Here is a 23,904-nt window from a genome sequence, read left to right as displayed (position 1 = left end):
TCACACACTAGTCTTCAAAAGTATGGCGTTTGCTATTAAGAAGTGTATTGAGAAAACTCAGGTTTAATTACCGAGACAGTTTTCAGTCTGACTACAGTCAGAAATGTTGTACGCTACACTCTCCATTTCTACAATCACTTCTCTATGGGGATAATTTATAAATAATTTTGATGAAGACTAGCATATAAAATCCATGATTCTTTTGATTTTCCCCTGTTTTAAATTACATAAACATTAGTAGAGAAATATATGTAGATACAGAATTGAGCCAGGATGTACTTTACCTTGCGTTTGCCAATTAAACTGTTCTTCTGTTGAACTGTAAAAAAAAAAAAAGAAAAGAAAAAAGCATACATTAGAAAAAACCCAAATCTTAGCTAAATTATAAAAAAAACCTGAAACTTTAGAAAAACTCTGTAGTATAGCACTACCATTCAGATATAATCCTAGTCTGTACGACGAAGCTGATAAAAGAATCCTAGCTAGTAACCTTTAGGACCCAATCATAAAAAGTGTTAATTTACTATAAATATTTTAAATTTGGATAATTTGGAAAGCAGAGAAATAAAACAAAATTCTGATCAGTATTGGCATATACAAGTTTTAATGTGAAATTTTGCCCTGTCATTTTAAATAATTGATAAAACAAAAACAAACGCAAAAGGCAATGCTTTGCCTTGTAATATTTAAAAAAATCCTAATTTATAACTGCCCCTCCTGTATGGCCCCTTCATTTTCAAATAGGAAGAGGAAAAGTTGCTTTTAGAAATGAAAAAAAATGTCTCTAAAAAGATATATCTTATTTTATTTCTGGTTTATGACCCTGATCATTCAGTTAGATACCTCTTGATATCATTAACTCAAGAGGTGGACTCTCAATGATATCAATAGAACTTTGTAGGTAAGTAAAACTAAGCATACAAATGAGTGGTTGTAGCATGAGAGCCTAACAGTTGAGTATCTTTTAATTTTAAGAGCATTAAAAGCATTTAGGAAGTTGGAAGAAGGACCAAAAAGATCACATTCAATTCAGCTGGAATTTGCAGGGCCTGTTTCTATCATTCTTTTGCCTGTGTAACTCCAGCTGAAATCAATGCGAGTCAGGGTTGGCGACAGGCTTCACTGGGCCCTAGTCAATGGAGGGCAGCAGCACTCAGTTCTAGGTCCCTTAGCGCTACCTGAGCTGTGCCACATGGGGCTCTTGCGGCAATTTAAAGGACCTGGGGCTACAGCTGCTGCTACTGTCATGGTAGCAGCCCCCCTTTTCAATTGCTGGGCCCCAGGACAACTGCCTCCTTAGCCCCTTCCCCTATTGGAAGTTTTTTGGTACTTATTCAGAGTGGTGAGTTAGCTCTACTTAATGATGATGCTTAAAATTGATCAAGCTAGAAATTATGTTCATCGTTCAGACTGAGTAGGAATGATGGAAATTCTTAGGAATATACAGTAGGTAGTATAGCATAGGTATATTTTTTGCTGTGGAAGAAAAAGCATAGTTAAGGTAAATTGAGTAATAATATGTATAGTAAGTATTCTTCACTACTATGCATGCTCTTTCTATTTCTCCTTTACATGTCAAGAACTACCAGAAAAGTTTACAGTCACTCAGTCATATGCATTGTTAGGGTAATTAATTAGATTCCAAAGCCAGAAGAGAGCATGGCGATCAACTTGTTTGACCTGCTGGATAACACTGGCCACAAAACAGCCCCAAACAATCCTAGAATGTATCTTTTAGAAAAGCATCCATTCTTGATTTAAGAATGTTCAGTGTCAGAGAATCCACTGCAAAAGTCGGTAAGTTGTTCTTAATTACATAGAGGTAAAGATTCAATTACAATTTTCACAATTAAGAAGTTTTCTTGCACCTTTTTACGCAAGGGTAGGATATTACTAACTCAAACATTTATTTCCTTCACTTGTAATGGGGACTAGGATATTATCCATGGTTATCTGCCCATAAAATAAAAGTTTTAACTGCTACCAATATAGATCTATGTCTTTGTATATGTGAGTATATGAACACAGGTTGAACTTCTCTTAACCAGGACTCTAACCTGGCAATATCCCTGGTCTAGCAGGACCATGGATGTCCCAGGACCAGAAAGTACCAGTGGAGGGCCGGTGGCTTGAAGTCCTGCAGCGGGGCTGGAACCCAATAGCGGGACTATCCTGTGACAGTAAAACTAGGAGACCAGCAGTAGGGCTGCTTCCGAGTGCAGACACCGAGAGGCGTGGGGATGAGAGGCAGCAGGACTGGTGTCAAGCAGAGAAACTGCCCCATGAGATCAGGAGGGAGTGGAGCTGCCCAACAGCACAACTGGAAGCCTGGCAGCCCAACAACCGCCAAGTACCACAGCTGCCAAGTGGGACTGGGAGGCAGCTCGACTGCCCTGCAGGGCTGGGAGCCTGACCGGGGGCTGCCTGGTGGTGGGGACAGGAACCTGGGAGTGGGGCTGCCCAGTGGCATAGCAAAAAGCCCAGCAGCACTGCTGACACCCTGCAGAGCTGCCTGGTGAGATCAGGAGGAAGTGGGGTGCCCAGCAAGGCAGAAGCACAAGCAGGGCTTATCACCCAGAGGCACAGTTGGACCCCAGCAGAAGGCCTGCCCCTATGGGGATGGAGCCCGGCAGTGGGGCTGTGAGTGCCAGAGGCGAGGCTGCATGGTGGGTCCAGGAGCCCTGCGTGCAGAGGGGCCAGCAGAAGGGGGAAGCCGGCCAGGAGGCTGTTGGCCAGGCCATGGCTAGGGAGACCATTGGCAGGGGTGGGCCCAGAAATGACCTTCCCTGGTCCAGCAAAATCTCTCATCCTGGACCAGTCAGGTCCCAAGGGTGCCAGGCTAAGGAGGTCCAACCTGTATATACTTTTTAATGGGAAAACAGATTTTAGATCTTGAATCTTTTTCCCTGGATAAAGAAGTGCTAGGTGAATATGTAAATGCCTTGAATGCAAATCTTTTTTATTTATGTCCAGGTAGCAAGCATATAAGGAAATTAAATTCAGGACCTTCCTTTTGAAGGCATTACCCTTTTTTATGGGAAAAATACTTAGGTTAGATATTAGCTTTATTTGACAGTAAAAACCACAAGGCTGATAGCTGTCTAACGTATCCTTATTGAAATATTTTTAAAATGTTTATTACATCCTGTCTGATGTTTCAAGTACATTGATAATAAATTCAGAATTACAGATTTCTTTTTTCATTTCCATCCACAACGTCTAACACCTATGACTCAGAGTAGCAATTCTCAGCTGGAAGCCTGAGGCCACCTGGGGGGCTGCAAGTAGGTGTCGGAAGGAGAGGGGAGATGGGGCCCGCCAAGTAGGGCTGACATTCATTGGGGCCCAGGGCAGAAAGATGAACACCATTACCCAGGGCTGAAGTCTGGGACTCTGAGCCTTGGCACCTGGGGTTGACACTGAAGATTGAGCAACTTAGCTTTGTAGGGCCCCCTCTGGAATGGGGCCCTGTTTATTATCCCCTAAGCCTGACCCTGCCTTTTATAGGCAGGAACACAGTTGTTGTGGCACAGAGAGTCTGTGGTGCTTTTACAGCATGCTGGGGAGCCTCAGAAAGACAAATGCTGAGAGCCCCCGACACAGGGTACATGTATCTGACGATTTAGTGCATGGCAAGCTAGGTAAATTCACAGCATGCCAATCTGCCATGCTCTAACTGTCTCATATGGACACTGATGTGATGCTCTTAAAGTTCTGCACTAGGGAATTTTTTTTCCCCGGTGTATGGCAACAGTGTTCACACAGTTACTGTGAGTCATACTACAGTGCTGTAAATTTACATCCTTGGGTGCTACAACTTGTCTTACAGAAAAGCACTTAATATTGATCTAGTACAGAAGCACTGGCAGAGAACTGGCAATGTAATGCAGACCCAACTTCAACAAAACATTTAAGCTTTATGTTGCACTTATGCTTAAGACCCATTGAAATCAATCATGTTACAGTTAAGCACATGCTCAAGTATTTTGCGAAAAGGGATGGTCATGTGTTGAACTGAGGCCATAAAACCTTTCATTATTAGGAAACTAGATGGTATCTAGCCCATTTTGTCATGATAAGAGTTAATATTTTCAAGAAAGCTACCAATTTGGATTACTCAGTTTCTGGTAGTCCAATTTGAAAAAACTTGGGTTTGATTTTCATAACTGTCAAACACCCACAGCTCCAAGTAAAGTAAATGGGAACGTGTCACTTCTGAAACTAGATCTAAAGTATTTCAACCAAAATAATTAATTGTCAGCTGCAGCCTAATTTGAAATGACCTAGTGGCCTTCGACCATTTTCCACTGGACAGATGTTTGCATAATCATCATCATCATCATAACTATTTACTAGCTGGCAGGGTCAGGTCAAGGAATGAACTGTTGTGAAGTTCACATTACCTTCTCCCCAAAATTGGTGGGCAGAGGAAGCATGCATGTAATTAAGTATGTACCTAAATAGTGGATTATGATTTCATCAGCTTCCAATCTGGTAGCTTTCATGAGTACCAAATTCACAAGAAATTTTTGTAAATATTAAGTATAAAATGGGAAAAAAAGAAAAGGAAAATATTGTCTTGGTCCACATAATATTTTTAAATGCAACATTGAAAGCAGACACATTTAATTTACCTGTGTTTGATTTGGAAAACAAAGAACCTTTTTTTCTATGACAAACATAAAATAATCAAAAATGGAAAGTCAAAAATGTAGAATGCTTGTGAGAAATTATGAAGATGTTGCATTTTCCAGTTATATGCAGGTTTCTGCTTATAAACACTGGAACTGTTACATGTCAAGTAGCAGATTCAATGACAAATGCCTCTCATACAATCATAGAAGACTAGAACTGGAAGAGACCTTGAGAGGTCATCAAGTCCTGTTCTCTGCCCCAAGCACCATCTAGATCACCCCGATAGATATTTATCTACTCTGATTTTAAATATCTCCAATGATGGAGATTCCACAACCTCTCTAAACAATTTATTGCAGTGTTTAACCACCCTAACAGTTCGAATTTTTTTTCCAAATTCCAACCTAAACTTGCAATTTAAGACCATTGCTTCTTGTCCTATCATCAGACGTTAAGGAGAATAAGTTTTCTCCCTCCTCCTTATAACACCCTTTAAGGTACTTGAAAGCTGCTATCATGTCCCCTTTCAGTCTTCTCTTTTTCCAATTAAACCCAATTCTTCAGTCTTCTCTCATACATCATGTTTTCCAGACCTTTAATCATTTTTGTTGTTTTTCTCAGGCTCCACCTCTATATTGTGAAGAATAGGACTTTAACAGGGTTTAAAAAAGAACTAGATAGATTTCATGGAGGTTAGGTCCATCAATGGCTATTAGCCAGGATGGGTAGGAATAGTGTCCCTAGCGTGTTTGTCTGGAAATGGATGACAGGAGAGGGATCACGTGAGGATTACCTGTTGTGTTCCTTCCCTCTGGGGCATCTGGCATTGGTCACTGTTGGAAGACAAGATATTGAGCTAGATGGACCTTTGGTCTGACCCAGAATGGCTGTTCTTATGTAAAATTTCTCCACAGCTTTCCTGAAATGTGGTGTCCAGAACTGGACAAAATACTTCAGTTGAGGCCTCATCAGCCCAGAGTAGAGTGGAAGAATGGCTTCATATGCCTTACTTACAACCCTCCTGTGAAATGCATCCCTGAATGATGTTTGTTTTTTGGAACAGTATCATGACACTGGTGACTCATATTTACCTTGTGGTACCCTTTCTTCAATACTCCTTCCTAGGCAGTCATTTCCCATTCCGTATGTGTGAAACTGATTATTTCTCCCTAAGTGGACTACTTTTCATTTGTCCTTATTGAGCGTCATTCTATTTACCTCAGACCATTTCTCCAGTTTGTCCAGATCACTTTGAATTATGACCCTATCCTCCAAAGCACTTGCAACCCCTCCTAGCGTGGTATCATCTGCAAACTTTATAAGCATACTCTCTATGCCATCATCTAAACTGTTGAGAATAATGAACAGAACTGGTTTCAAAACTGATCCCTGGGAAGCCCCACTTGTCATGCCCTTCCAGAATGATTGTGAATCATTGCTAACTCAGAGAATGGTTACCCAACCAATTATGCACTCACCTTAGAGTAGTCCCATCTAGGTTGTATTTCCCTAGTTTACTGATAAGATGGTCATGTGAAACTATATCAAATGCTTTATTAAAGTCTAGGTATACAGGCAGTCCCCGGGTTACGTACAAGATAGGGACTGTAGGTTTGTTCTTAAGTTGAATCTGTATGTAAGTCGGAACTGGCGTCCAGATTCAGCCACTGCTGAAACTGACCACCAGTTCTGACTTACATACAGATTCAACTTAAGAACCTCAAGTCCCCAAGTCAGCTGCTGCTGAAACTGACCAGCAGTTCTGACTTACATACAGATTCAACTTAAGAACCTCAAGTCCCCAAGTGAGCTGCTGCTGAAACTGATCAGCGGCTGATTCCAGGAAGCCCGGGGCAGAGCAACTCTGCCTCGGGCTTCTTGTAGTCAGCGCTGGTCAGTTTCAGCAGCGGCTGAATCAGGACGCCTGGGGCAGAGCAGCTGGGGTGCTGCTGGGTTGCTCCAGTAGCGCCGCTCCTCAGCACTACTGGACCAACCCAGCAGCACCCAAGCTGCTCTGCCCCAGGCGTCCTGATTCAGCCGCTGCTGAAACTGACCAGCAGTGGCTGAATCAGGACGCCTGGGGCAGAGCAGCTGGGGTGCTGCCGGGTTGCTCCAGTAGTGCCCAGAGCGGCGCTGCGGGACCAACCGGCAGCGCCCCAGCTGCTCTGCCCCAGGGTCCACAACAAAAGCCTGGTCTGCTGGGGGGGGGGGGGTGGCACACTAGCTGCGCCCCCCCCCCCCCAGCAGACCAGGGACACGGGGAGTAAAGCCGCAGCCACGGTGGGTTTGCTCGCGGTGCCCCATGTCTGCTGGAGACGGTTCCCAGCAGACCAGGGACACCACGAGCAAAGCCGCAGCCGTGGCGGGGTCTCGCACTTCTGAGGCTTTGCTCTGGCGGCTGCAGCTTTGCTCGCGGTGCCCCTGGTCTGCTGAAGATGGTCCCCAGCAGACCAGGGGCACCGGGTGCAGCTTTTCTCGCCCCGGAGGTTGAGGTGGCAGACCGCTGCCTGCGAGCTCCGGGGCGAGAAAGCCCCATTCGTAAGTGCGGATCCGACTTATGTCGGGGACTGCCTGTACTACGTCCACCGCTTCTTTCTTATCCACAAGACTCGCTATCCTATCAAATAAAGCTATCAGATTGGTTTGACATGATTTATTCTTTACAAATCCATTCTGGCTGTTACCTATCACCTTATTATTTTCCAGATGTTTGAAGATGGATTCCTTAATTATTCTCTCTCTCTCTCCCCCACTCCCCTTACCCTGCAGCAGTGGCTCCTATCTTATGGATTTTGGTCCAGTTCTGCATTCTGGACATTGTCAGCTAATACATGGGGTTGCAGGGCTAGTCAGATTTGGCTCAGTTGCTTCTCTGCCATAAACGATGGAGGAACATGCACGTCAAATCTGAGCAAATGACACTGTGATCTGTGTGCCAGCTGCTACTGCAGGGTGAGGGGTTTTTTTTTTTTTGTCAGTTAGTTTTATATACATTGGTTTTCATTTTATTTCCTATTATTCCTGCACATTTGCAAAAAACAAAGCAAAACGGTCACAAGGCTGTAATTATGATTCATCTGCTATAATCTGCTGCCACTGACATTCATTTAATAGTATTTCTATTTTGTTATTCCATTGCATACAAGATGGCCATTCTATTTCATTGTATTAGCATGACATGAAAAAAATCATACATTGCCATTTCAGTAGAGAAAAATGTAATTTGTACAGGTTGGACCTCCCTGGTCCAGCATCCTCAGGACCTGACTGGTCCTGAATGACCACCCATGGTTTGGCAAATTCTCTGTTTCAACATTGGTCAGGTCCTGAGGATGCAAGACTAAAGAGGTTTAATCTGTAGATTTTTGGGGTGCCACACTTTTTGGATGCTCCTCTTGACATCTTTAAAATGATCTCACTTTTAGAAAAGAATGTTTCTTACTTGTACATTCTAAGTTCCTTACTTGTAATAGAACAAGTTCTATTACTGCTCTTCTTTGAGGTTTCATGCTCAAATCCATTACATTCTGGCCATGTGCCTACTAAGCAAGGTCTACACTACAGGGGAAGGTTGAATTAACACATGCAACTCCAGCTGCATTAATTCATAGAATCATAGAGCTGGAAGAAACCTCAGGAGATCATCAAGTCCAGCCCCCGTCCCAAAGCAGAACCAATCCCAACTAAATTAACCCAGCTAGGGCTTTGTGTCAAGCCAAGACTTAAAAACTTCTAGGGATGGAGATTCCACCACCATCCTAGGTAACCCATTCCAGTACTTACATAGCTGGAGTCGATGTTAGGGATGTTAAATATCGGTTACTTGAATAGTTGAGTAACCTCATGAATTTTGATCAGTTAGTCGACTATTCTGTAGTCCCTGGGGGTGGAGCTGGCAGGCAGTGCACTCCGGCCTCACTCCTGGGGGGCCCCACTGCCACTCCGTGCTGCTGCTTCTGTATCACATGAGAAGGACCAGGCAAGTTGGAAGATGAAGGGATAAGCCCCCCAACAGCCGCACACACCTATATCAGAGGCAGCTGCACACAGTGTCAGGTGGGAGCTGGACCATGAAGGGAGGCAGTTTAAAACCCAGCTCCCCTCGGGGACTGTCTGTCTGTCACCCTGCACTGCTGCTCTGATAAAGAGGCAGACATATGGAGTGGCAGCAGCCCCTGTTTAGGGAAGATCTGAGTTCCTGGACCCAGCACAAGCCAGAACTGAGCCAGGCTGCCTGCCTACCTCGCTCCTAAAACACTTTAAATGCAGAGCCACAGCAGGGGTAGGTCCTGGACCAGACATGAGCCAGGACTAAGCTGGGCAGCCTGCTAAAAAATGTACTGCCAAGGGAAGGAGGAGGAAAATGTGTATTCCTTTTTGTTTATTGGTTAATTGGTTAATCGACTACACTATTACATCCCTAGTCAATGTACCTTACTTTGAATTACCACATGGCCTCCCCTGTTGGAGGTTGACAGAAGCAAATGGTCCCACTGACTTCTCTTACTGCTCTTGAGAAGCAGGAGTAATCGCACCCATGAGGACATGCTCTGAGTTTGATTTAGCAGGTTTTTACTAGACCTGTTAAATCGAACTCTGAAAGATTGACTGTACCAGCGTCGATCCTCTGCATAGCAAAAATGTGGCCTTAATGCCCTGAACCCAGAGAATCTTCCCCACAACTGTTCCCAACAGGGTGACACACGTGCTTTCTGGATGCTAGTGCTCTCAGCTGAAGGTATAAGGTCAGAGACGCTCTGGCCCCCCTTCACTTCCTTCACACCAGAATCTAGGAAGTATAGACTCCAGTGCTGAGAGGGGTTTGGAAAGGGTTTCTTCCATATGAAGAAAGATTAAAAAGACTTGGACTTTTCAGCTTAGAAAAGTGGAGACTGAGGGGGATATGCTAGAAGTCTATAAAATCATGACTGGTATGAAAAAAGTGAATAAGGAAAAGTTATTAACTTATTCCCACAATATAAGAACTAGGGGGTCACCAAATGAAATTAATAGGTAGCAGGTTTGAAACAAACAAAAGGAAGTTTTTCTTCTCTCAGCACACAGTCAACCTGTGGAACGCCTTGCCAGAGGATGTGGTGAAAGCTAGGACTTTAACAGGGTTCAAAAAAGAGTTAGATAGATTCATGGAGGTTAGGTCCATCAATGGCTATTAGCCAGGATGGGTAGGAATGGTGTCCCTAGCCTCGGTTTCTCTGCTGGTGGGTGATAGGGGAGGGATCATGTGATGATTACCTGCTGTGTTTCCTCCCTCTGGGGCATCTGGTATTGACCATGGTCGGCAGACAGGATACTGGGCTGGATGGACTCTTGGTCTGACCCAGTATGGCTGTTTTTATGTTCTTATGAGAGGAAGGAAAGTGTGTTGTGGAATGTATATGTGCAACACTTCTTAAAGAACCACCATTAGAGAGCAGGTAAGTAAGGGTTCTTTTTTTCTTTAAGTGGTTGTGTCAACTCCCCTCTAAGGCTATGTCTACACTACAAAGTTAATTCGAACTAACAGACGTTAGTTCAAATTAACTTTCATAGGCGCTACACATACAAACCGCTAGTTCGAACTTAATTCGAACTAGCAGAGTGCTTAATTCGAACTAGGTAAACCTCATTCTACGAGGACTAACGCCTAGTTCGAATTAAGTAGTTCGAATTAAGGGCTGTGTAGCCACTTAATTCAAACTAGTGGGAGGGTAGCCCTCCCCAGCTCGCCCTGGTGGCCACTCTGGGCACCACCAGGGAAACTCATCTGCCTCCCTCCCGGCCCCGGAGCCCTTAAGCAGGCACGGTCTGGCTACGGTGCCCGTGCCAGGTGCAAGCCTGCCAGCACCCAGCCAGCAGACCCTGCACCTGGCACGACGTGAGCCAGCCACCCGCTGCCACCCAGCCCTCCGCCTCTTCCCGGGACCAGGCTGGCGGCTCCCAGGAACCTGCCCAGGGCCACAAGAGGCGGGCGCCCGCCTAGTCTAGTGCGGACATCGTGGACCTCATCGAGGTTTGGGGGGAAGCCTCCAACATCCACGACCTCCGCACTAGGCACAGGAAAGTGGCCATCTAGGGCAGGATAGCTCCCAGCCTGGCCACCCAGGAGCAGGTTTGCATGAAAATCAAGGTGGTCCAGTGAGACCCTGACCCTGAGCCCTGAGCTTAGAACATAAGAACATAAGAACATAAGAACATAAGAATGGCCGTACTGGGTCAGACCAAAGGTCCTTCTAGCCCAGTAGCCTGTCTGCCGACAGCGACCAACACTAGGTACCCTGGAGGGAATGGACTGAAGATAATGACCAAGCCATTTGTCTTGTGCCATCCATCTCCAGCCTTCCACAAACAGAGGCCAGGGACACCATTTCTACCCCGGGCTAATACCACTCCATGGACTCAACCTCTATGAATTTATGTAACTTCTCTTTAAACTCTGTTATAATTCTAGCCTTCACAGCCTCCTGCAGCAAGGAGTTCCACAGGTTGACTCTTTGCTTTGTGAAGAACAACTTTCTGTTATTAGTTTGAAGCCTGCTACCCATTCATTTCATTTGGTGTCCTCTAGTCCTTCTATTATGGGAACTAATGAAGAACTTTTCTTTATGCACCCTCTCCACACCACTCATGATTTTATTGACCTCTATCATATTCCCCCTCTGTCTCCTCTTTTCTAAGCTGAAAAGTCCCAGTCTCTTTAGCCTCTCTTCATATGTGACCTGGTCCAAACCCCTGATCATTTTAGTTGCCCTTTTCTGAACCCTTTCCAAGGCCAAAATATCTTTTCTGGGGTGAGATCACATCTGTACACAGTACTGAAGATATGGCTTACCATAGTTTGATACTTCCCCTCCTCCTTCTTCCTTTGGCTTCCCCCTTCCAGCTCCCTCCTCCCAGGTTTCCGCCTCCCCTCTCCCACCCTCTCTCTTCTCCTCTCCCACCTCCTTTCCCAATCTCCCCGAGTTTTGTTCAATAAAGAGAGTTTCTATTTTTGAACACGTGTCCTTTATTTTGTATGTCAGGAAGGGGGGCTAGGAAGGGGTAAGTGGAAGGAGGTGAGGGAGGAATGGGGTACCAGCCCCCGATGGGGAGGACTGGGGTGGCTCTTTGGGCTCCTTGGGGTGGAAGCTCTCCTGCAGCCCTCCGATTGACCCCCCCCTGGATGGCAGCCTGCGACACTCAGGGCACTCCAAGCAAGGACTGCTTTGCTGTCCCTCATCGAGGTAGACAAGCGAGTGGGGAACCCCTGAGAACTGTCTGTCCGGGGTGGGGGTCGGGTCCCTTTAAGCACAGCCCTTGGCTAGCCTGAGACAGCAGCTCCACGCTCTAAGTCCTAACCTGATGCCCTGCCGGCACTGCTTCTGGCCAACCTTAACTTCAGTTCAGGGTCCACTCAATGTGGACATGCTAGTTCAAATTAGTTTTTAGGTCTAGATGCACTAGTTTGAATTAGCTTAGTTCGAATTAACTAATTCGAATTAAGTTAGTTCGAATTAGTGCAGTAGTGTAGACATACCCTAAGTGACTCTCAAGGAGTTTGAAAAGCAGGGCTGTATAGTCTATGTAAGCAAGGAATGCAATACCACTTTCCCAAATTTGGCATCAGCTCTGAATCTTAAGAGATAGTCTAATGACTAAAGAATGTATGCACTTATGAGCCATTGAGTTCATATGACTGAAGAACGTGGCTGATGCTGCTTATTATCTAGAACAGTGTTTCTCAACCTTTTTTTAAGAAGTACCCCTAAATTTTTTCTACCATTGCAACACATTTGTTTAAACAACTTAATTGTAGCCGGGCAAATGATGAAATTTTTGGGTGTAAAATGTACGAAAATAATAAAGCGCTGTAAAACTAAACACAAAATTTCAGTGTTCTCCAAATTTCAGTTGTGTTGACGTCCCCTCCAGACTTCTCTCAGGTATCCATAAGGGTACTTGTATCACTGGTTGAGAAACACTGATCTAGAATGTGCTGAAATACTCTCTGAGCGGTGCAGAAGTCAGCCGAGCACCATGGTGGGAGGTGAAGGGGGGGGCAAGGCGGTGACGTTCACGGCGAGGGGGAAGGGCCTGGAGCCACTGTCATGCCACACGTCACCCCCCCCCCCCCCTTCGCCTCCCGCCGTGGCACTTGGCTGACTTTTACGCAGCTCAGCCGGGCCGCCGCGGGGGAGCAAGTGGCTATTTGGGCTCTCCTGCGGCGGCCCGACTGAGTGGCGCAGAAGTTAGCCGAGCGCCATGGCGGGAGGCGAAGGGGGGCAGGGTGGTGACATACACGGCTAGGCCCCACCCTCTGGCCATGTACATCATCACCCCGCCTCCTTTTCCCTCCTCTGTGGTGCTTGGCTGATTTCTGCGCCGCTCAGCTGGGCCGCCGTGGGGAAGCAAGCGGTGCAAGCAGCCGTTTCGGTCCCGTACTCCCTATGCAACCTGGGCTGCCCAGAGGGAACAGCCAGCATTTCAGCAACAGCACCGCCCAGAGGGAACAGCCAACATTTCAGCAACAGCACCGCCCAGAGGGAACAGCCAACATTTCAGCATTACAGACTCTCAGACACTGGGCTACTATTTTTTTCAATGATTAAACCAATAAAAATGTTAACTCCAGAAAAAGAAGAGCTTCATTATCAAAGAAGAAACTTAGTTTTTGATTCCAAAGATACCTGAAGAGTCCTGATTTGTCTTGTAATGTCAGATCAAACATGAGTATTAACAAAATATAATTGTAATTATTGAAATAACCAGTACTAACTTCCTTTAGCTCTTCTCTGTCCACTTTCAGCTTTAAAGTGAAATTTCTAGAAGTGAAAACTCTAGAAGCCAATACATCAAAAAAGACTCAGCACCATTTGTTTAGCATCTGTGCATCTGGAAGTAAGACAGACTGTATTGAATTATGCACTTTTCTGACAAACAGAATTTAGTATAGTAAATTATATATATTGTCCTTTGAGGTATAAATAAAAAAAATCTACATATACTAAGAAATGTTCCAATACATTTTTTGCCCATCCCCCAACAAGCATGAGTAAAATCAATTTCTGCTGGAAATGTAATCTACTTTTGCTGAACTCAGTCATGTGGACATTGCACAGATGCAGAAATTGAAAAATTTAATTAGTAACAAATCTTTGTCTGTTCATGGGGGTTTATATTTGTCCTTACATTTAACAAGGGAAAAAGATGAATACCACATTCTAAAAGTAAGGGTCATATTAGGGAACATCATTATATAAACAGGTTACAGGCAGTCCCCGGGTTACGTACAAGATAGGGACTGTAGGTTTGTTCTTAAGTTGAATTTGTATGTAAGTCGAACCTGGTACATATTGTAGGGGAAACTCTAGCCAAACATTTCTCCAGAGCTCAGTTTTATTCTCCCACACCTCACTTCCCTCAGTCCTTTATTCTCAAGCTCAGGTGTCTGCTGAGAAAAGCCGGTCTGCATCTCCCTGGTCTGCTGGGGGGGGGGGGGGGGAGGCGCTAGCTTCGTGTCTCCCTGGTCTGCTGGGGGGAAGCAGCTAGTGCGGGGTTGCCTCACCCCGTTTGTAAGTAGGGATCTGATGTAAGTTGGATCCATATAACCCGGGGACTGCCTGTATTTACAAAAATGTGTCTATAATATGTGGGAAGTTCAGATGTATAACAAAGATTGTAGAAATGCTAAGATCCCATTATCAGAAAAGCCAGTGTCTGTAATACTAGCAATCTATCTAAATCAAATTTATTATTTTTCAGGCTTGGCATACACAATCACATTTGAACTTCATCACAGCTATAAATAAGTTAAAAAATGATCCTTTGGAAACTAGGTATGCTTGAAGGCCAGAAAAGAATACAAGTGAAGAGGACCTTGAAGTAAAGTCCCCACTAAAGAGAAGTTTGTAGGACACAGGAACTGCCTCATTGAATTATTATCTTGTTCCCATCAATGGCTACTAGCAGAAATTTCAGAATAAGGTATAAAATCCTCATACAGGTAAACTACAGAAATAGGGGGAAAGGCCTCTTCCTAACCTCAGACAGGTAGCAGTTACTTTATGCCCTGCAGCATGTGTTAACTCCACTTGTAATTATTTTTACCTTATCTAAATAAATTGTGAATATTTTCATTATACACATAATGTGTAAGTAAGCAACCCTATCATCCTCTCCTCTTCTCCAAGATATTCCTTATCAACTCAAAGTCAGACTTTAATATTATAGATATCAAATGAGTGAAATGCTTTTGCAGATATCCTGTCTGCTGAAATACTGTATAAATGCACATTTCTCATGTGACAACATTGAACAAGCATCAGTTAAGAATGCCATGTACCTACATCTGTACATTTGTTACAGCTGCTCCCTATGGAGGAGGTAGGACTTTGTTGGCTAGCTACACATTAATTATTTTATGGGAATTTTCAAAGGTGGGTTCTATACTGAAGTATGAAGTAGGGATGTAATAGTGTAGTCAATTAACCGACAAGCAAAAGCTTATAGGTTAATGGTATAGACTACACGCATTTCCCCCCTCCCCCACCCATTGCCAGTAAATTTTTTTTAGCAGGTTAGCCAGCAGCCCAGCTCAGTCCTGCCTTGCACTCAGTCCTGGACCTACCCCCGCAGCAGCTCTGCATTTAAAGTGTATTAGGAGCCAGGCAGCCAGGCTGCCTGGCTCATGACGGGTCCAGGAGCTCAGATCCCTTCCCCCCCAGACAGGAGCTGCCCGGGGACTATAGAATAGTCGACTAACTGATAAGAATTCATGAGGTTAATCGACTATTCAATTAACTGATATTTAACATCCCTAGTATGAAGCACTGATCTTCAGACACCAATGGAACCACCAACTCACATGATTTGGGATTAACACAGGTAGTGGGGAGATAAAGAGAAAGGTGGAAGAGGAGAAAATACAGAGGCCAGACTTTGAAATCATAGTTACAGAAATGACCTCCACATGCTCCCTCTCCTCTTCAAGGATGAGATGTTAAGCAAACACTTAAGAGGCCTCTCTGCCCATACAAAGCAGAGACAATGATAGGATATAGGAGTTATTTCATGAACTTGAATAACTAGCCACCACAAGCTCTAATATTATCTGTACATAACATGCAGGTACAATACTTATGAAATATCTCTCTTTCCTACAGAGCAGTGGTCTCCAACCTTTTTACACCCAAGATCACTTTTTAAATCTCAGAACAGGCGAAGATCTACCGCCCCGCCCCTTCCTTGAAGCCCCGCCCCTTCCTTGAAGCACCGCCCTCTCTATTCTCCTTCTGTCCATCACTTGCTATCTCCAGCCCTTACTTACATGCTCTGTTAAACAGTTTATTTTTAAATTATGTGATATATAAAATTAAAATCATGTATTTATAGTTATGAAATAAATGGTCTGTTTTTTATTCATGCTATTTAAATCTAAAATTAAGCATTTATAATTATACATTTTGTGGGGACAGAGTTCTGCGGCTGGGGGCAGGGGAGAGGGAACAGGGTGCTGGGAGGGCAGAGGACAGGGTTCTGCAGCAGGGGACAGTGCGCCAGTGGGGACACGTTTCTGCAACTGGGGACAGGGTGCCAGTGGGGACAGAGTTCGGGGAGTGGGGACGGGAATAGGGACAGAGTTCTGTAGCTTGGAACAGGGGAGTGGGGACAGAATTCTGTATCTGGGGACAGGAGAGTGGGGACAGAGTTCTGTAGCTGGGGACAAGGGAGTGGGGATAGTGTTCTGTGGCTGGGAAGTGGGGCTACGGAGTGGGGTGTCAGTGGAGGCAGAGAGTCCCCTGCATCTGCCTCCTCCCAGGATTCCCCCCCCCCAGAGGGAAACCAGCATGCACCTGCCCTGGGGCCGACCCCTCACCCCCATGCAGGAAAGCCCCACGCGCGTGCGCCTGTCCCGCGGCCGCTCTCCCCCCCCGGAGCAGGGAAGCCCCGCGCATGCTTGTCTGGTGCCAACCCCCCCGCTCCAGCGCAGGGAAGCCCCACGTGCACCTTCCCCGGGGGCCACCACCTCCCCAGCATAGGGAAATCCCATGCGCACCTGCCCCGGGGCAGACCCCCCCCCCCCACGCGCGCCTCCCCCGGGCCTGACTCACCCCTCCTGTGCGGTGCAGAGAGCCGATGCTCCCTCCCACAGTACACCCAGCAGAGCAGCTAGCGCACTTCCAGAATCGCTGGAAGTGGCGCTAAGCTGCAGGACTTTTGTCCATCCCCGGGAAGCCGCCACTACCTCCATTTTCACTTGAGGTAAGTAGTGGAGCATCTCGGGGGTGGGAGGGAAATGGGGGCGGGGCAGACAGGATGCCTCACGATCGACTGGTCGAGGCCTCACAATCCAACAGTCGATCGCGATCGACCTGTTGGTGACCACAGCTATAGAGCATGCCTTAGTGCTGCTGCACCACTCCCTGGGTATGTCTACACTACCACCCTAGTTCGAACTAAGGTGGTTAATGTAGGCAACCAAAGTTGCAAATGAAGCCCGGGATTTAAATATCCCGGGCTTCATTTGCATCTTGCCGGGCGCCGCCATTTTTAAATCCCCGGTAGTTCAGACTCCGTGGAACGAGGTGTACCGGTAGTTTGGATTAGAGAGCCTAATCCGAACTACCTACTCCGTGCCGCGTGTAGCCACGGGCACGGAGTCCGAACTACCGGGGCTTTAAAAATGGCGGCGTCCGGCAAGATGCAAATGAAGCCTGGGATATTTAAATCCCGGGCTTCATTTGCAACTTCGGTTGCCTACATTAACCACCTTAGTTCGAACTAGGGTGGTAGTGTAGACATACCCTCTGAGAGTCACCTGAGGTAAGTGTTGCCCAGTTAGAGCCCAGATACTTCACCCCTTCCTGCACCCCAATTCCCCACCTTGAGACCACTCCCAGAATTCATAGCTGCTCTCCTTTCCACACTCTGAACTCCTATGCCTCAACTCCCTGCCCCAATCCTCAGCCCTCACACACCCAAACTCCATCCCAGAGCCTGCACCCCTCAAAGCCTCCTGCACTCCAGTGACTATGCCCCATGCTCAGTCCTGAGACCCTTCCAAACTCCAAAACCCTCAGCCCCATTCCAGAACCTGCACCCCATCCCACATTCTAACCCTATACCCTATCCTGGTGAAAGTGAGTACGGGTGAGGGAGAGTGAGTAACAGAGAGCGGGGGGATGGAGAGAGTTAGGGCTGTTAGTCTGAAGAGCTGTGAGCCAGGGGGGAGGCAGGGAGAGGCTTTGCACACTGCCCCCCCCCAACCCCAGGACAATTCCACTGGCTGCTTTCTACCCAATGGGAGCTGCCTGTTTGAAAAACAGGCAGTGCACAAAATACCCCTCCTTCTCCCTTCAGGTTTGTAGCTATTCACAGACCCACGTGGCCTTGCCATGGCCAGGCAGGCAGGAAGCCTGCCTGAGGAACATGCTGGGCTGCTGGCCAGGAGTTATCCAGATAGGTCTTCCAGCAGGAGCCTGCCTCTGGCACATCAGACCCTCCCAACCCTCTGCTCCTCTTTACCCCATATAACCCAAACCCTTTGACTTTCTTTCTGCACCATACCCTTTCCCAGACTCTGAACACCCCAGTCCTCTGCCACAGGTCACAAATCGTCCTGCCCCAAGTCACAATCCCCTCCTTTGCCCAAACTCTCTTCTAGATCCCACACCACCTGCATTCCAATCCTTTACTCCAAGTTCTACTTGCAATCTCCATCCCAGACCTCACATGTACTCCATTAATATCATGAAAGAGTGCAGCCCTTGACCACTTTCCAAATTCTTGGAGTGGCCCCCAATCAAAAATTATTGTCCACCACTGGTCTAAAACATAAATCATATAATAAGACTCTATTGTGGTGATGTCTCTTTTTAGGCCACCTTTTTCTTTCTGTTTTCTATTTATTTCAGAATCACTATGAGGGACATTTAAGAAACACACCGATGATTTAAATGTATCAGTGACATTTACTATTGGTGTCAATACATAAACCACTATTTTACGAAAAGCAGTGTATTTATCACAATGTATTCTTTATAGTAAAACATAGGATAAATATGCCCACAATATTTGGTGTGACTTTTTTTGTTGTTAGCCAGGGATTGCACATTCTTAAAGCTGACCAATAAGGAGACATTCTTTTCTTTTTTGTTATTTAGTTGAGTGTGATGTTGTGAGGTTTTATCTAAAAGTGTTGTATAGCAGCTAGCCATGTAATTTTACAAAGAGCCATGGCAATATGCAATCTTCTCCTTCATTTCTGTAATTCAACCCAAGAAAATAGCTAGACAGAGAAGTACTGTCTTACTCATTTTTAATCTGCAGTGCCCAATAGCTACAGTTTATGGAATAAGGATGAAAAATGACCAACGGATGTTTCAAGAATAGCAAGTGGATATAGAAACCCTGGGGTCCTCCAGGCTTCACTGTGCTTTTAAATACTGAAGCCTTTTAGGGGTCTATTGTCAAGAGAAAAAAGGGGTGACTGTGAAACTATATGTATCCAAGACATCAAAAAAAAAAAAAAAGGCTGAAGATATGTTTTTCCATTTCTGAGGTACAAGTATTTGATGTGCAATTAAAAACAACAATGGCATACTCCAGACTTCAATAACCATCTCTCTGTGGATTGTTGAGGCACATGCTTTACATATTTAATAACATTGTCAGATATTAAAAACTTCAGCAACCACAGCGGGAAATATTTCTGAAATTCGAATAATTATAGTTCTAAATCCCAGATAAACACTGAAAAAAGTCAAACAGCAGTATCAAACTGCTATTGATTCAGTACAATAAATAATATTTTGTATCTTTTTTAATCTAGCTGTCGATCTTCAACTGATTTTTCACAATCTCTCCCAGTTATTTCTCTGTAGGCTTTTAGAAGCAAGAATACAGAATTTTTTCTTGTTCTTAATGCTCATGTTTGTTGGAAAAGATGATGACGACTTTGTAGGTTTTATTTGTTTTAGAGAGAGAGAGAGAGAGAGAGAGAGAGAGAGAGAGAAATGATGATTTAATAATACATTTCATTTTACCTGCAGGATAACAGATCCAGGGGTGTGGAGGTGGTAGGAGCAAGGGATTTCCCTAATTTTATAGTCAAGTTCTTCCCTACATTTTCTAAAAAAACACAAAATGCCTACGTCTTACAGCCAATAGCAATACAAGCATTGTATTCCCTAGGACAGCATATTGTACCTGTAGTACAGGTATTTCTGATTTTCCTTACCGATGAAGCTGAATGTTTTTTATTACAACCCCCCCAAAAGGGTTCTGAGCTGATATCCCCCTCTGCACAGAGGCCTTTCAATTTTCTCTAGCATTCTGCATGAATACCAACTTTTCAAGTATAGATACTTCTGCAGAAACACTTCTGCTATTATGAGAAGATATATGTATGTCAGACACAGTTTCCTTTATTTAAGGGTTATTTTTAACTGCTCTATATATTGTTCAGTCCTGTCTATACAAAGCTTTCCAATGAAGTTCACTCTCAACTATAATTGCTCTATTATTTCCCCTTATTAAAGGTGATTTACAGCTGAAGTGACAAATTGTTACAGATACTGGAGGATGACACTCCTAATTTAACTATAAAGAAGGTATCACATGGACAGCAGAAGTACTTAGTCTTTGTATCACTGTTGTGCCTAGGAACCTAATGAAAGAGTAGAACCCCGCTGTGCTAGGCACTGTGCAGACACTGAACAAAATGATCGCCCCTGCCTCAATGAGTAAGCTTTTCTGCATGGCTCCACTTATGTACCTACGTCCCAGACTCAAAGGACTATTAGTCTCCATCTCCTTTCAATCTTTGACCCTTCTGCTAGGAGTGTTAATAAAATTATCAACTGTAATGACCAGTTTTGTGACACGAGCCCTCTAATAACTAACTGAACAAATTCATTTCCTATCACTGAAAGAGTTATCTTTTCCTCACTAAGGATTGGTCTAGAATCCAACTACAAGTTGAACCTCTCTAATTTGGCACCCTTGAGATCTAACTGGTGCCAAACCAGAGAATTTGTTGAACTATGGGAGGTCAGTATTGTCTAGCAGCATTATCAACACTTCCACTGCTTACTGGGCTCTTAGAAGGTATTTAAGGATTAATTAGAGCTAAATAACAGCACAGAACACTGAGAAGCAGGACTGGTGGCTGTAAATAAACTTTATGGGGGAAACTTGGGCAGAACACTTTGCCACACCCATGACAAGTGGACATCCGGCTAACTAAAATCATGTTGGACCATGGAGTGTGGGACTAAAGAGATTCAACTTGTAATCATCTTCAGCTGCGTTCTATCACTACCCTCTCTAAGCCTTCTAGATCCCTCAGCTATTCTAATTTTGCAAATGGAGTAAAGTGCACATACAGTGAGAGCCAAATCCAGCCTATGCCTCCATCATCATGGTGAGTCCTCTGGCAGTAGAGTTGGTGCGATTCTGCTGTGCAAAGAGGGAGAATTTGGAGATAAGCCACTCTACTCCCTATATACTACATCCATGTAGTAACTTTATAGCTGACTCAGTACTACTGGCTCCCCAGGATAGAAGCTAAATGACTTCATGTTACCCCAACAATAGGGGGTTACTGAAAAGGGCAAAGAAAAATAATTATCTGTGTGGAGCAAAAATTTTCAGTCAAAATTTTTTGTGGTGAAAAATGTGAATCAGTAACACTGCAATATTTTGCAAATTCATGTCAGTTTTGCCATATGTATGAGTAATACAATAAAAAACAAAAACAACGTCCCTCCTCAATTTCTCAAAATTCAGGATGCTTCTATAAACATTAGACGTGCCCTAATATGCTAACACCACAAATATATTAGCTTCCTCAGTTTTTATCAACAACAACACTTATGATTTAAGATTTGCCAAATGAGTTAGCTTTCTAAACACTGTGGGTATGTTTACACTTGCCCCAATTCAAACGAGGGAGGCAAATGAAGGCGACCGAAGTTGCTAATGAAGCACGGGATTTAAATATCCCGCACTTGATTAGCATAGTAACGGCTGGTCGCCATTTTGGAAATTGACTAGCCCGATTTAACTTGCCACATATAAACACGGTACTCCGAGAAAAACCTCTTAACTCGAATTAACTGGTACTCCTGGTATACAATGAGGAGTACCTGTTAATTTGAATTAAGAGGTTTTTCTCGGAGTACCATGTCTATACGCGGCAAGTTAAATCGGGCTAGTCAATTTCCAAAATGGCGACCGGCCGCGACTATGCTAATCAAGTGCGCAATATTTAAATCCCACACTTCATTAGCAACTTTGGTCGCCTTCATTTGCCTCCCTAGTTCGAACTAGGGGGCAAGTGTAGGCATACACATACTGAGTCACAGAATCTGTGAAGTGGAGCATATTTACATTTTTCCTCCGTAGTTTAGATACTGGTTGTATATCTCATTTATTCTGCACTGGTGACAATGTCTAATATTAGAGTAATGTAACACGGCATTTGTGTTACATCAGCCAGGACATTGTAAATATACACATAACACACTGCAATATTTCTAGCAGGGATGTTCAAACTTTGGAGCTAGGAGAGATGAGTTAGCAACATGCTAGAAGCCAAAGGGCAATGCTAAAAATGAAATATCACTCCTCAGTTCAGCCAGTTCAGCCATCTCCATTCAAATCCTTAACATGGAGCCTAAATGTAAGGTTGCCAGATGGTTTAACCAAAAATACCGAACACCCTCCCCTCAAAAAAAAAACACTGGGGAAAAAGGGGGAGACCAAAGCTGTTGCTGAGCCAAAACAAAAAAAACCAAATACCTGACAGCAGTTAAGCAAAAAAAATCAGCATGGCCCCTTTAAGAAGAGGCTTTTTTGCCGGCGGCCATTTTAGTTTTCTGTTCCAACCACAAGACAAGCCCCTGCAGAATCAGGTAAGTGAGGGGGTGCAGGGACATCCGGAGAGGTGGCCCAGCAGGGGCGCTGGGTAGATTGGGGGAGGGGGCTGGGCCCGGTTGCTGAGTGTGTCGTAGGGTTGCCAGGTGTCTGGTATTTTCGCCTCATGGCAGGGGAAAAAAATCAGAAAATACTGGACATTTTAGGTGTCCGGTATTTTCTGAATTTTTTTAACGGACAGGAGGCAAAAATACTGGACTGTCCAGGTCAATATCGGACACCTGGCAATCCTACCTACATGAAGAGCCTGGTGTTGGCAATGAGGTAAATGTTATCCTATACTTGCATACACATTTATATCAATACTTAAAGTTATAATATTTGCACTGGTAATTTCCTTCCTAGAGGATTAGAAAATGCTTCTTCTCCTGTGATCTCTGGGGGACAAGAAGGAAGGAATTGCAATGGTTGAGCTTTGTCTTCAGTCTTCAGCCACAGACGAAGATCCACCATGGGCTGAACATTGGGTATTGGCTAACCATGCTTCAAACACTGCCAATTTGTATCATATACCTATATCAGGCGTCTGTCATTAGTTCTCAGATCCACTTTTTTGGCAACTACTGCATTCATGTAATAATACACAGACTAAATACACAATGAGAATGATTTCTGGACACCATCTTTGCTATCACTGATTAAAGATGTTAAGAGAAATGACAGTGTACAAAAGGTCTGTTTCTCAAAAGTAGGTTCTCAATTAGACGTGCAAAAAGTCTCCTAATCTGAAATCATCTGTGGAAATACAGCAAAAGCTGTTTTCTGGCCTGTACCAACTCCATAGCTATGCAAAATGGCATTTCTAATCTTCGTAGAAAATCCAGTTTATAATCCAGTTGCAAAGGATTATCCAGGTTCCTTATCTGGCTCTGTGTGGTTCCTCAGAAGCATCAACATGTCCCTGCTGCTCCAAGGTAGAGGAACTGGCAGGAGGGGTTTAGAGTGTGGGAGAGAGTGTGGGGGCATGGGAGGAGATGTAGGCTCTGGAAAAGAGTGGGAGGGGCTTTGTGGTGCCACATCCACGGGGTACTCACCTCAGGTGGCTGCCCACAAGTGGTGACATGTCCCTTTGTTTTCTGGCCAATGGGAACTTCAGGGGTGCTGCCTGCAGATGGTAGGGTTGCCAGGTGTCTGGCATTACCCGGACAGTCCGGTATTTTCGCCTCCTGTCCAGTAAAAAAAATTCAGAGAATACCGGACACCTGAGATGTCCGGTATTTTCTGAATTCTTCCCTGGCCAGGAGGCAAAAATGCCGGGCATCTGGCAACCCTACAAATACTCAACGCCGCCCTCCCCCCCCGAGCCTCCCAACACCCTCTAGCGCCCCACGATCCCAGCCCCCATGCTTACCTGGT

General features: G+C 44.8%; 1 protein-coding gene across 4 annotated transcripts in view; it reads right to left on the bottom strand.

The window, feature by feature from the left end:
- The window catches only part of CTNND2 (catenin delta 2), a 1,059,017-nt gene that overhangs the window by 507,217 nt on the left and 527,896 nt on the right, over window positions 1–23,904 (bottom strand). For all 4 annotated transcript variants that reach the window (XM_006120137.5, XM_006120139.5, XM_075921467.2 and 1 more), the window contains one exon: window positions 285–319. In XM_006120137.5, the coding sequence (XP_006120199.1) occupies window positions 285–319 (35 nt within the window). The remainder of the gene's footprint in view (window positions 1–284; window positions 320–23,904) is intronic.

This window comes from Pelodiscus sinensis, chromosome 2 (genome assembly GCF_052426305.1).
Source record: "Pelodiscus sinensis isolate ZL-2025 chromosome 2, ASM5242630v1, whole genome shotgun sequence".
In the NCBI taxonomy this organism is placed as follows: domain Eukaryota; kingdom Metazoa; phylum Chordata; order Testudines; family Trionychidae; genus Pelodiscus; species Pelodiscus sinensis.
This window is presented reverse-complemented; position numbering and strand designations above follow the sequence as displayed.